This window comes from Schistocerca gregaria, chromosome 2 (assembly GCF_023897955.1).
Source record: "Schistocerca gregaria isolate iqSchGreg1 chromosome 2, iqSchGreg1.2, whole genome shotgun sequence".
NCBI lineage: Eukaryota > Metazoa > Arthropoda > Insecta > Orthoptera > Acrididae > Schistocerca > Schistocerca gregaria.
In genome coordinates this window covers 349,425,286-349,440,211 of record NC_064921.1, presented here as the reverse complement: position 1 = coordinate 349,440,211, position 14,926 = coordinate 349,425,286, and the positions used below count along the sequence as shown (strand labels likewise).

Genomic DNA, 14,926 nt, shown 5'->3' with positions numbered 1-14,926 from the left:
CTACGTATTTTCTCTTAGGAGTCATATACTGCATATTCTTTCGCATAGACCACCGAGTAGGAATATCTATGGAATAAGCATTCAGGTAGCAACGTAGCAGCACTGCAGTCAGAATAGCTCTTGGACTCCACGAAGATAACACAGCAAAAACCGATGTTGACTATATACAATTGACAATGTTTTCGCGAAAGCCTGGTGGCTACTATCCATTTTTATCGAAAAACGCTGTAAGATTACACATTCTACTCGCCACAACTAGCGGAAATGAAAGTGGATTTCCGACTACTGCAGCAATTAAAAGAAATACATTAAAAAAACTAGGAGGGGAATGAACTTAGAACATGGGTTACGGAGTGCTTTACTGACGCCAAAGCGAGCATAAAAATGATCGTGAGATAAAAGCTGTAGCAACCGTCCCACTGACTCATTATTTCTGGGGTTAATTTAAAAGGCTGCAAAACAAGCGAGTTTTATATGTTTGTACGTCAAATAAATATAATTTGTCTTTCGTCATTTTAAATGTAAGAGTGTTTAATCATTTCTGTTTACCTTAAGTTTACTTAGGTACAAAACAAGGTTGAGACTATTTGTTGACATCTAATCTCGCTCAGGGGCAATTAGTAAAGCACCGATTCTTTCAAGAATGGAACTACTATGCATAAAACAGCTTCGAACATGACTACTTTACAAAATGAGTTAACGCGTACTTGTTTGACGTTTAGCATGTACGCAAGGAAAGCTTAGAAAAAGAGTGAAATTGTATTTGTAGTTTGTTAGAAGTTGCTAAGTTCTCCCATTGTCAAACACTGGATCAGCAGACTGTGTAATTCAGCTCCGTTTTAAGCGAAATCTAACTTTCATGCATCTCAGCGTGTATGAGGTGTGTCTTGCCGGCCGCTGGTGGCCGAGCCGTTCTAGGCGCTTCAGTCTGGAACCGGGCATGGATGTGTGTGTCCTTAGGTTAGTTAGCTTTAAGTAGTTCTAAGTTCTAGGGGACTGATGACCTCAGATGTTAAGTCCCATAGTGCTCAGAGCCATTTGAAACAACTATTATCTTGCAGTACATTCAGTAGTTTATGTGAATAATGCCTGCAAAAGTGTTGCGACTAAATTTAGTAGAAAATATGTAATAAATTAAAACGTCATGTGTGGTGTTGAAGTTTCACTGCATGAACACCGAAAGTCAAACGATAAACTTTTTCCTCGTTATTTTGAGGGAGGTTTCGTAAAGGTTTACCGTTAACGTGTAAAGTTTGAAAGTCGATAAGCGCTCTCAGTCCCAAATATTGGATCAATAATGGCTTGGTAATTTGTGTGTTGTGAGTTACGCTGTCTGAAAATACATACAAGTTTCTAATTGTAGTACTTGTCTTACTCTGTTAAAACATTAACCTATTACACCTTTTAGTGCGAAGATTGTAGCAACATTTTGAATTTTTAAATTTGGTCAATAATTGTACAGGGTGACCGAAAATTCCCGTTACAAACGTATAAGACTCGTAGAGGGGAGTGAGTACATAATATTTTGAATAGGAATCTATATTCGGAAACGTACCTTTCACGTTATATGGCGGTTTCAATTCAGATGTTTATCTCGTCCACTTCTGCTTGAGGCAGTACAATTATTAGGTAACGATTCGAAAGGAAACAGAACGAAACATCCATTTGCCACTTAAGCACATTTGTTTGTATTAACATTAAAATATTACGTGTTAACAATATACCAAAACGAAAACGAACCCAGCGCAATGTACGTACAGAACAGTACTGATGCATTACAACAGCGTCTCGATATGGCGACCACCAACTTTGTTACAGACATTGTACCTAAGAAGCATGTTCAGGTACACACTCTCCATCTCACCTGGAGTCTCTTCAGTTTCTAGTGCAGCGGCCAGAACCCGTACCAGGAAATCTTCCTCTGCCTCTGCAGGAGTACTGTAAATTAAACTTAGCATATGACCCGTCAGGAAGTAGTCCACAGGCGCTAAATCCGTAGTACATGTCATCCGGTCTACCACACTGCATACCAGGACAAGCAACCCTGAGACTTTTTTATTTCCGTCAGCAGACGTGGACGCGTTGTACATCTGAATTGAAACCGTCCTGGCCCGTTTCCGGAAATGGGTTCCTATTCAAAATATTATGTACTCCTTTACAAGTCCTAGAAGTTTGTAACGGGAATTTCCGAGCACCCTGTTATGAAATACTGAAAATCAAATTTCTGTTGCCCCTGGAAGCCGTTAGACAGGTAAAGTGGAACTGGGCACGTGCTCCCTGATACATGAATGTGTTACCCGTTTGGCACCATAATATAGGTATATAATTGTTTACAACGTGCAGTTACATTTGCTTTGCAACCGTATTTTTCTGCAGGAAGAGACGCATTACATTTCATTACAAATGCTCAGTTTTACAGTAGGCAGGCGTATCTGTATTGCGCGCAACTTTTCTATAATTTATTTATTTATTTATTTATTTATGCATTTATTTTACCTGGCAAGATTAGGGCCTTCAGGCCCTCTCTTACACCTAACCAGGCATACTCAGATTGAACGAGTTACAGTTACTAAATAACATTAAGAACATTTAACGTATTATGCAGTATTGATGTCAAACGAAAAAAAATTGAGATTATAACAGTAGTACAATGATAGTTATAACAATAAAAATAATTATAACAATCAACGATAATAATGATAATAATAATGATAATAGTAACAATAATAATAATAATAATAATAGTGACTAAGTATATGAAAGTAAACATACATTTCTTTTGTGAATGTCAGTTAGTTGGGAATTTTCTCGTTATATTCTTGCAGCTTGTGAGTTATTCTCATCGAGCAGAGACATAAGACGATAGAATGGGGTGAAAGAGATATATAAGAGGTAGATAGGTTTGAGGAAGAGAAAAAGAATGGTAAAATTCGAAGCTGTGATGGAGAGAAGAAAGAAAGAGATGTTAGGGGCACAACAATGGTGGCTATACCGTCCCTAATATTTAAGTTATGAGTTCCCTCTTGAATGTTGAGTAGTTCTGGATAAGACGCAGATCACAGGGGAGTGCGTTCCATAGTCGTATGGCTGAGATGGAGAATGACACGGAGAAAGATTTTGTGTTATGTAAAGGTACAGCCAAGATGATAGACGTATCCGATCTGGTATTGCGATTGTGGAATGATGATAGATGTTTAATGTGAGAAGATAAGTATTGAGGGCACCAGTGGCTAAGAAATCGATGAAGTAAGCACATCGTGTGGAGATCGCGTGCCTTATGTGGGCGTATCCAACCTAGCTGGGAGTATGAAGGACTGATATGATCATACAACCGAATATTGCACACGTATCTGACGCAAGCATTCAGCACTAGCTCGAGGCATCTAGAATTTTCACTATTTGTGCCGTGTTGAACTACATCGCAGTAGTAAAGATTAGGCAAGACTAGTGTTTGGACTAATTTTTGTTTAACATGGGTTGGAAATATTTTTCTAAATTTTTGAATTGCATGTAGGGAGGAGAGCGATTTCCTGCAAGCTGTGACTGTTTGTTCTTCCCAGTTTAGGTGTTCATCCAAGATTATTCCAAGGTCTTTTACTGTTTTTTGGTATGGTAGTTGGGTACCATTGAGGAGTATTTTAGGGACCGTTTCGCGAAAGTACCGGCTGATTAACTTTGGATGAGACATAAGTGTGACCTGGGATTTCTTGGGGTTTAGTTTCAGACCTAGGTTCTGTGCCCATCGAGAAACAGAGCAAAGATCTGCGTTCATACTCGCTACTGCGCCAGCAATGTTTTTGGGGCTTGCACTTATGCACAGTTGGATGTCGTCAGCATATAGATCGTAGCTGCAGGAGTGAATCACTGAAGAAATATCATTAATGTACAGTGAGAAGAGTAGTAGACCAAGGACGGAGCCTTGGGGAACTCCAGAGTGCACGCTTTTCCATGATGACTTTTCCGACCCACAAACGACTTGTTGACTTCTGTTTTTGAGGTAGCTGTCGAACCAGTGTATTGCGCTGATTGAGAAATTCAGCTGTTTCATTTTAATTAGTAATATATCGAAGTCAACTGTGTCAAAAGCCTTGCTAAAGTCAAGCAGTGTTAGGATAGTAGCTTCACGTCTGTCCATAGCATGTTTAATGTCATCAGTTACTTTGATTAATGCAGTTGCTGTACTATGGTGCTTCGAAAGCCTGACTGATATTCGTCATGGATGTTATGAGTTTTGAGGTAATCCGTCAGCTGTTCATGGACGATGTATTCTAGGGGTTTAGATATTGCAGGTAGTATGCTGATCGGCCTGTAGTCACCTGGCGACTTAGGGTTGTCAGTCTTGGGTATAGGCTGGATTAAACTTTGCTTCCACTCAGTAGGATATATACTACTGACAAGAGACAGGTTGAAGATGTCTGTGATAACTGGAATAATAGTGGCTACGACGTTTTTAATCATGCCAATGCTCACTCCATCATTTCCTACTGCCTCGGAAGAGATTCTCATAATTGCCTTGTGTACTGTGCCGGTAGTGACATGTTTTAGGAAAAACTTGTCTCTCGAGAGATTGATATCTTGGGGCTGGTAATTTGTCGCTGCGTGGCAGATTACAGCTGTTGAGAAGAAATCGTTTAATTCTTCTGCAGACGCTTGATAAACAGCGTCATATCTTCGCTTCCCTATACCGAAACTGCGCAGCTTTTTCCACAGTGCAGCAGGTTTTGATATGCCGCATACGACAGAGCGGGCATGTCTGATTTTGGCATTTCTCACGCTTTGCTTCGTTCTGTTTCGGAGTTTCCTATAAGCTTCGTACGCCTCGGGAGTTGGGTTACGCTTGAAGGCCCTGTGTGCAGCATCACGTTTATTCATTAATTGGCGTAAAGCAGTGGTGAGCCACGGAGCAGGAGCTCTCTTTACCTTGACAGTGCGTTGAGGAGCATGTTTATCATACAGTGCAATAATTTTGCTACATAATTGCCGAATTTTTCCGTCTAAAGTCGGTTCATTGCTTATATCATGCCAAGGGATGTCTGAGCAATCCTTTTGAAGAGCGTCATGGTTAACATTTTTTAAGTTTCTGTAGGTTACCAGGTGAGATTTTTCTTTGGTAGTATGCACTGAGTAATTTAAGAATATCACGTCATGAGCAGAGAGTCCCGGAGCGGATGTCTGATTGGCGCGGATTATTTTATCTGGTCGCTTTGTTGCTATTATATCTATGAGTGTGTGGCTGTGTGACGTGTGGTGAGTTGGGTCCAGCGGTGTTAAACTCATATCATTGGAGTGGAACAGTCGCCTTAGTTTTTCGGCAGAGGGAGATTTTAACTGTAAGTCGATGTTTGTGTCGCTCATAATGATTATGTGTTCATACTGTGTCACGAGTGAGGACAGGGCAGACTGAAAGGAGGACATGGCACCGACGTTTGGAGGTTTATAGATTACTCCAATTAGCAGTTTCTGATTTGATGTATTTATTTCGAAAAACAAGAACTCTGCTTCTCCTTCGCCCTTTGCATCCGATGTGCATAGTACAGTAGGTGTCAGATCAGAGCGAACATAGGCACCCACACCACCCCCGCGTCGTGTTTCACGATCTGCCCTTAGGAGAGAGTAACCAGCGATTCGGATAAGATGAGATGCCTGTACATATTATTAGAGGTGTTGAAATATGATCATCGCTACTTAACGTCAGATAGACAAGTGAACTTAGGACCAGTTCTGCAGAGTGACTCAACAGCCGGTGTGGGGACTTTAGCTGTTGGTGGCAGTAGGAGGCCTTAGCGTGCGAGGTATGAGTTGTCCTCTCCGACACCAGTACAAGGCATGTCGGTACGACGCGGTGTAGCATGAGATCATAGCGGCGGTAAATTTAGCAATGTGCGCTCAAAAGACTCTTCCGCATTTTTGTTTAAATAAAGAGGCAATTGTTCTACCCTGTCCCAGCAGCGGTGGCAATCCTTTACGCATTAACTATGACCACAGCACAAGTGGACTTAAAAAAAAAAAATGGTTCAAATGGCTCTGAGCACTATGGGACTTAACATCTGAGGTCATCAGTCCCCTAGAACTTGAAACTACTTAAACCTAACTAATCTAAGGACATCACACACATCCATGCCCGAGGCAGGATTCAAACCTGCGACAGTAGCGGTCGCGCGGTTCCAGACTGAAGCGCCTAGAACCGCGCGGTCACATCGGCCGGAGGACTTAAAACTTAGAGTGTTTCCAGTTTTGGGTTTCAAAGTTAAAGTAACTGGGAGGGGGTAAACTGTTTAAACTATGACAGTAGAGGGGAAGGGGGGGGGGGAATTTAAAAAAATGCAAGACGCACTGTTCTTGAACTTCAGGCAAGTGAATGATAACACCACAAGAACACCTATGATTTTTTTAATTTCCTGCCGTTATAAACTAGCACAAGCAACCTAGCAGTGTTCCTAGATCCACAACATTGGATTCTGATGTCACAGGGCTGGGGAAAACACAGAAAATCAGACAGTTATGCAGGCTGCACCTGTATCCCCGGGTCCACCGTCATGAAATGTGACGTCACAGGGCTGGCAAAACCCCGAAAATCTGACAGTAATGCAGGCTGCATCCTCAGGTCCACCACCTTGAATTTTTTTGAACTTCATCAGACGCGACAATGCCCCATTTTGGATTACTTGAATTTTCCGCCATTTTACCCTGGACTCTGAACTGCCAGATCACAGGAGCGTGTGTGTGTGTGTGTGTGTGTGTGTGTGTGTGTGTGTGTGTGTGTGGGAGGGGAGGGAGGAGCAATCTTTTATGAAAGTCCCGCCAATTTTTGAACTTTCTGCCATGTTATACATCAGGCAATTTGTCTATTTTTAATTTTCCACCAACATTTTGAACTTCCGTCCATTTTATGCAACGAGTAATTTGCGTAGCCAGAGTGGTAGGGGAGAAATCTTGCATGTTGAATAACATCACAGGGGGAGGGGGAGAGTGAAATATAGCGACAATGCAGATTGTATGCTACCTGGCACAGCCGAGCTATTGACGACAACGCAGTTACTCCTGATGGATGCTCGATCCTTACATGTGCAACAAAAAGCACTTGGGGGAGAAGGCATGGGTCAAACGTAAATTTTGCAGTACCAGTTAATGCAAGTTGTTTTTCGATAACACTCATTTTTAATAGATAACAACAACTGGCATTTACCTGTGCGGATTCATGGAGTCAGAATATCAAAGGAGTGAGTTTTCAGATGCGCACACCGTATCGTCAGTTCACACTGATTCCGAAAAGTCATGTAGCACTTGCTTGAAGTTTAAAAACAGTGCGTCTTGCATTAAAAAAAACAAAAAAAACCTCCTCCTCTACTGTCATAGATTAAACAGTTCGTCTGTAAGCAATTTTGATTGTCATTACATCACTACCACAGAAGACCATTCAGTAGTACCATAGATTTTTTCCATGCGTTATATCATAACAACGTGCAGTTGATATGTAGAATGAACTTGGATGAAAGATTTGAAGATATAGATCACAGGGCATTTTGCTTGTTTGTGACAAGTGACTCAGCTCACATGTAAGTTCGTTATGGGACAAGAAAGGATAGCCCACCCCCCACCCCTTGTTTTTTAGGTTTCAATTACACTCAGTCGTATTGCAAAGTGTCTGGTTTAATAAATTATGCTGCAGAGGTATTGCAAAAATGTCTTCCTATTGCACCAATTTGAAACTGTTTTGAAAACATTTAAACTAGATCTAGGGCGTGTAGCAAATTAACAACTTATCACACACTGAAATATTGTTAGGGAGGATATTCCTCTACGTTTAATTTCTCGTGGCGTACGTTTAGGTCATAGTAGTGCTGTTGTTTCCCATTGTGACAACTTTAAAATAAGCACAACGGTTTGGACATTGTAAAATCTGGATGTAATGACTCAGACTGTGATTTATAATGTTACCTGAAGACAAAAATTCATCGAAATTCTTAAACAATCAACGGATTGAGTAGTAGGACAATTCTATCTACCCAATTTATCTAGCACTTATCTCACGAATATATGCAGGTAGCAATACAATTATTACATAAATTAGCCTAACTTTTTTATACCTTAATTCCACAGTGTATCCGATAAATCACCACTTGAACTATAATTAGAGTTTTGTGTTCTTACCTGTGAAAAGTAACTTTTTCTCATTTAACAAATTTCGATTCCTGTCTGTAGCAGCATCAGTTATGCAGCATATCTGTTACTAATGAACATATGCATAACAATACGGCAAATAAGTATAATACTGAAGCTTTGGCCACAGTACAAAGTGTGAACAAACAGGTGTACGTATTCTATTTGCTATGCTCACTCCTCAAGGCACACTTCTGACACAGATATAAGAGCAAAATAGTTACCTTCCAAAACGAAAATGTTGTAAATTCAACTGAGCTTAGTAAGGGAATAAAAGGAAGTGATAACTTTTTTACAAAATTTGTAGGCAGTTTATTTCAGCAAAAATTAGTTATCTTGAACAATATTAATCAATTTACTTAAACAATATTAAGCAATTTATTTCAAAAAAATTTTTATCTCAAACAAAATTGCAAATATTTTAAGAAATTTTAGTTTGATCTGCGCCTTACAAAAACATTTTCGAAAAACAAGATTTCTCTATTACGATTCTCCACATTTTGTTTCTCTGTCCCGAGTACTGAAAGCTTTAAATGCATTTCTCTGACGTCAGTGGAGATTTTAGTCCCGAAGAAGTTCTTCAAGCCAGCCAGGTTCTCTGTAACAGAAAACGTGAAAAAAATCAACAAAATTCCATTCATATAATGATGTGTGTTTGTTCAATATTTCCAACTAGCGAACGTATGGTCAATTGTTTTCAAATATTTACTGATGTTATCAATTTATAACATCCTGTCTGCTCTCGTTACATGCAGAATATCGTACGTATCGTAATGTAGTAACAGCTGAGTAATATATTAACAATTTCAATTTTCGCGATGGCCTGCTAACACTTCTGACCTCCATTTTTTGTGGTGGTCTCAGAAAATCTGTTGTTTCACACTGCTGTTACGGTAGCAGGTTCGAATCCTGCCTCTGGCATGGATGGGTGTGATGTCCTTGGGTTAGTTAGGTTTACGTAGTTCTAAGTCTAGGGGACTGATGACCTCAGATGTTAAGTTTACAGTGCTTAGAGACATTTTTGAACCTGATTCAATTGCTCATCGGCTCTTGCTTAGCTAAAAAGTTAAGGCTCTCACATAAACAGTGCAAAACCAGGAGGTCAAACAGACATGGAGAGCATACACCTAGCTTTTTATATCACCGTGGAATAACTTGAAAACGTTGAGGATTGGTAAGATAACGGATTTAGATGAAATGAGGTTGATTAAATAACTTAAATATTTCGAGATGGAGCCTAAATCATTTCTTCCATAAGCAATTGAAGACCTCTTCGAGTCATTTTCAACACCCAAATGAAAAATTATAGAAATTTAGAACCTTAAGATAAAACTTCCACCCGAAACCATGGTCCTTGCCTTTGGTGGGGAGGTTTATGTGCCTCAGCGATACTGATAGCCGAACCGTAGGTGCAACCACAACGGAGGGGTATCTGTTGAGAGGCCAGATAAACGTATGGTTCCTGAAGAGAGGCAGCAGGCTTTTCAGTAGTTGCAAGGGCAACAGTCTGCCTGGTTGGCTGATCTGGCCTTGTAACACTAACCAAACGGTCTTGCTGTGCTGGTACTGCGAACGGCTGAAAGCAAGGGGAAACTACGGTCGTAATTTTTCCCGAGGGCATGCAGCTTTACTGTATGGTTAAATGATGATGGTGTCCTCTTGGGTAAAATATTCCGGAGGTAAAATGTCCCCAAATCGAATCTCCGGGCGGGGACTACTCAGGAAGATGTCGTTATCAGGAGAAAGAAAACTGGCGTTCTACGGATCGGAGCGTGGAATGTCAGATACCTTAATCGGGCAGATAGGTTAGAAAATTAAAAAGCTAAATGGATAGGTTAAAGTTAGATATAATGGGAATTAGTGAAGTTCGGTAGCAGGAGGAACAAGACTTCTGGTCAGGTGAATACTGGGTTATAAATACAAAATCAAATATGGGTTGTCATTAGTTCCACTTGATTTTAAATGTATGTTATTAATCGTTCCATGTTATGTGGTGACTAATAATATGGTTCTGCTCAAAAATGGTTCAAATGGCTCTGAGCACTATGGGACTTAACATTTGAGGTCATCAGTCTCCTAGAACTTAGAACTACTTAAACCTAACTAACCGAAGGACATCACACATATCCATGCCCGAGGCAGGATTCGAACCTGCGACCGTAGGGGTCGCGCGGTTCCGGACTCTGGCGCCTAGAACCACTCGGTCACTCCGGCCGGCATGGTTTTGCTAATGGATGACGATGAGTCAGGTCGTGTACTGAATTACAGCATTTGCTTGCTTCGTCTATTTTTGACACACTGCATTTATTACTTTGTTAAATCGCGAAGTTTGTAAAATAGTTTGAATTTCCGTATTCTTTGCAATATCCATTATCATATTTTTAATTTAATTACTTTCTGTTTTAAAAGAGAAGGAAAAGAAACATATTTTCTAGCACTTATCGATGATATATCAAAACGCCAACTATTGGCACTTTCTGTTGCCGTTAACTTGCCATTTTCATGTACACACAACGGTCAGTATTGCTGTAAATATGACTACGTGGGGGTGATGTGTACATACATCTTTACTGTTTGGACCAGTTACCCATTGTGAGTATGTTGGACATCTTTCAAGTGGAGCTTAAAATTTTAGTATTTGGATAATCATATTACTTTTATGCGCTGATAACTAAATGCAAACATTGGTGACTTGCTTCTTCCTCTTCACTGACAAATGTCTGCTTGCAGTTACTGCTTGTAACGAAAATAGTTATACAGACATTACAATGTATAAAAAATTTTACGAGGCTCTACAGGCTCTTTGTTTCAGTTGCTATCACAGAACTAGTTTTTTCTCTAATTAATTATTTCTTACTCTTATTTCTTTACCAGTACATAACACTCAGCTTGTCATTTCATCACATGATATACTGCGAACAATGGATGAAGGCCAACAGGCAGATTGCATATTTCTTGATTTTAAGAAAGTATTTGACACGGTGCTCCATTGCAGCCTGTTAACCATGGTACGAGCATATGGAATATGTTCCCAGATATGTGAATGGCTCGAAAACGTCTTAAATAATAGAAACCAGTTGTTCTCGACCACGAGTGTTCACCAGAGATAAGGGTCTCGTCAGGAGTGCCCCAGGGAAGTGTGATAGGACCGCTGATGTTCTCTACACACATAAACGATTTGACGGACAGGGTGGGCAGCAATCTGCGGCTGTTTGCTGATGATGGTGATGCGGTGTACGGTAAGACGTCGAGGTTGACTGATTGTAGGAAGATACAAGACGACTTTGACAAAATTAGCAGTTCGTTTGATGAATGGCAGCTAGCTCTGAAAGTGGAAAAATGTAAGTTAATGCGGGTGAGTAGGAAGAACAAGCCTGTAATGTTCGGAGTCACTGTAACTAGTGTCCTGTTTGACACTGGGTGGCACGTTGCAAAGCGATAAGAGGAGAATTTTAGGAAAGAGTGGTTCACCTGTAAAGGAGACCGCATATAGGGCGCTAGTGCGACCTATTCTTGAGTACTGCTCGAGTGTTTGGGATCCTTACCAGTTCGGATTGAATGAATACATCGAACCAATTCAGAGGCGGGCTGGTACCGTTAAGTTCGAACAACACTTTCAAGTGTTACGGAGATGCTTCGGGAACTCAAATGAGAATCCCTGGAGGGAAGGCGACGTTCTTTTCGAGAAACACTACTGAAAAATTTGGAGAACCGATATTTGAAGCTGACTGACGAACGATTAAATTGCTGTCAACATACACTGTGCGTGAGGGCCACACGAAGATAAGGTACGAGAAATTAGGGCTCTTACGGAGGCATGTAGGCAGTCGTTTTTCCCTCGCTCTGTTTGCAAATGGAACAGGAAGTGAAATGACTAGCAGTGGTGAAGGGTAACCCACGCCACGCACCTTACGGTGGCTTGCGAAGTATCTATGTAGATTCATTTGTCCTTACGTTCGTTTTAGGCTGCACATAGCACAATTTACCTAAGATTTAAACAAAGAATGTTATGGAAAATACAACAGTGCTTTACACTGCGAATGCATTTATAATATTGCGTGTGGCATATTAAATGCCCGTAATTTTTTTAAAAAAGTAAACCAATAGTAATTTTTACATAATTTTGTTGCTTAAGGGAATTTTTCTTTTTATGAGTCTTTTGTCAGATCTGAAGATGGCATTTAAGCTACATAAACCGGTCATCACTTCGTACAAAAAATAAATAAATAAATAAAAATTAAAAAAGGGAACTACTAAATGCTACTGCGACAAAACAGAGAAAATATCTGAAAGTTTTAAAATGTTTTTATAATTTTACATCTGGCTATCTGCTTACGATCGCTTACTCCTTCTCTGAATTGGTCATATATATTCGTTTTTAACACTTTGGTTACTTGAGATTGTACTGGTAGTGTTCACCACTCGATGCTATCCCCTCATCCCCAGATAGAATTCTACAATTTCCTCGAAAAGCTCAGAAATGATAGTTTCCGAAGAGAGTCAAAGGAGAGAATGAAAAAGACTGCAAATCACAGGGGATGAAATATGTCCATTTCCACAGAACCAATACGGTTTAATTATACTTAAGCCTAATATCATCAGAGCGGACCTGAGGGACGGAACACACTGTGATTAATTTTGATAGTATAGCTGTTTTTCAAGACAGACATTTGGGATTCGTAGGAATTGGTCGATCTACGCATCTGATGAGGAAGTACTGCAAGAACTCCGTGTTCCATATGCAGACCTGGAGTTATACTGGCAGTTCTCTGAAACTATATCCTACAAGGGGAACCCGCCGTAAGCCGTCCTCTGACACATTCGAAACTCTGTTTGGGAAAAAAGGATGAAGATTAGGGGCGCTTATTTTGTATCAGTCAAAAGTTTTCGGTAAAATGTCACGCAAACTTCTGATGCAGTGGGGTCAGTGGAATGCACGCTACAGGCAGTCTGGCTCGGAGCTGTCCTTGAAGTAACTGAAATGCAACAGTTCGTTGTGTCACTATGGTGCGTGCCCATGCTGTATGACGCGCCATGGCCACACGCCAAACTAAACTACCTCTCGGAAGCGCCACGTGGCCGCCGGAGCCCTGTCTCCTTGTGACCATACATTCCCGTGACCAACGCTGCCAGCAATCATGTACACTGGCAACATTCCTGCCTAATCTTTATGCAGTATCGCAGAAGGTACATCCAGCTCCTCGTAGCCCTACTACACGACCTCGTTCGAACTCAGTGGGCTGTTGATAAAGGCTTCCTCGTTGCCTTAAAGGTACTCATGACTAACATCAACTCACCACGTTCAATCTTAATTTCCATCCTCACAGTGGCGCTTCTAGCTATACTCTTATGTGACTGGTGTGATCTTCGAATAGACATCATCTTTCAGATGTAAAAACACGGCTCTTTGTGTTGCGTTTATTTTTCCCTCAGTGTATATATCATTGGCTTAGAACCTTAAATTACTTACATCCCAAAATGGATCGTACACCATAATATTCGACATTAAATTTCAACTTATTACTACTACCAGTTCCTGGTAAAAAATAGCGCAACAGTCGGACAGACAGACAAACGGACACGGAACAACGTGATCCTTGAAGGGTTCCGTTTTAACCGAATGAGACACGGGACCATAAAAATGGTGCTGTCAAAGTACATTATTGACTCATTTGAGTGTGCAAGCTATCCCTTGTTATACGATGGTCTGTTTGTCGATGAAATCGGAATATCGACGTGTTCATTCAAAGTGATTATGCCAAAATGTGTGCCTTTCTGGCAACCCTAAGTCATTTATTTGCAAATCAAACGCGCATCGCAAGTAGAAGGGATGAAATTATATGCCTGGATCCGGATTCAACTGCAGGCTTCAGCTTTCGAGAAACTGCTTTGATATGCTAGGTTCTCCGTGAAATTAGCGCCGAATCGCAAGGTATGTAAGAGATGGAAAAGAGCCACCGTGGTACAACAACCGAGTTAGAAAACTGCTGCGGAAGCAAAGGGAACTTCACAGCAAACATAAACATAGCCAAAGCCTTGCAGACAAACAAAAATTACGCGAAGCGAAATGTAGTGTGAGGAGGGCTATACGAGAGGCTTTCAATGAATTCGAAAGTAACGTTCTATGTACTGACTTGGCAGAAAATCCTAAGAAATTTTGGTCCTATGTCAAAGCGGTAGGTGGATCAAAACAAAATGTCCAGACACTCTGTGACCAAAATGGTACTGAAACAGAGGATGACAGACTAAAGGCCGAATTACTAAATGTCTTCTTCCAAAGCTGTTTCACAGAGGAAGACTGCACTGTGCTTCCTTCTCTAGATTGTCGCACAGTTGACAAAATGGTAGATATCGAAGTAGACGACAGAGGGATAGAGAAACAATTAAAATCGCTCAAAAGAGGAAAGGCCGCTGGTCCTGATGGGATACCAGTTCGATTTTACACAGAGTACGCGAAGGAACTTGCCCCCCTTCTTGCAGCGGTGTACCGTAGGTCTCTAGAAGAGCGAAGCGTTCCAAAGGATTGGAAAAGGGCACAGGTCATCCCCGTTCTCAAGAAGGGACGTCGAACAGATGTGCAGAACTATAGACCTATATCTCTAACGTCGATCAGTTGTAGAATTTTGGAACACGTATTATGTTCGAGTATAATGTCTTTTCTGGAGACTAGAAATCTACTCTGTAGGAATCAGCATGGGTTTCGAAAAAGACGATCGTGTGAAACCCAGCTCGCGCTATTCGTCCACGAGACTCAGAGGGCCTTAGA

The 14,926-nt window shown here is 40.8% G+C and overlaps 1 protein-coding gene across 1 annotated transcript in view; it reads right to left on the bottom strand.

The window, feature by feature from the left end:
- Nucleotides 1-8,448: 8,448 nt before the first annotated feature.
- LOC126336150 (uncharacterized) overlaps nucleotides 8,449-14,926 on the bottom strand; it is an 84,895-nt gene continuing 78,417 nt past the window's right edge. The window contains exon 4 of the mRNA XM_049999642.1: nucleotides 8,449-8,758. Within this exon, the coding sequence (XP_049855599.1) occupies nucleotides 8,722-8,758 (37 nt within the window). The 3' untranslated portion in view covers nucleotides 8,449-8,721. The remainder of the gene's footprint in view (nucleotides 8,759-14,926) is intronic.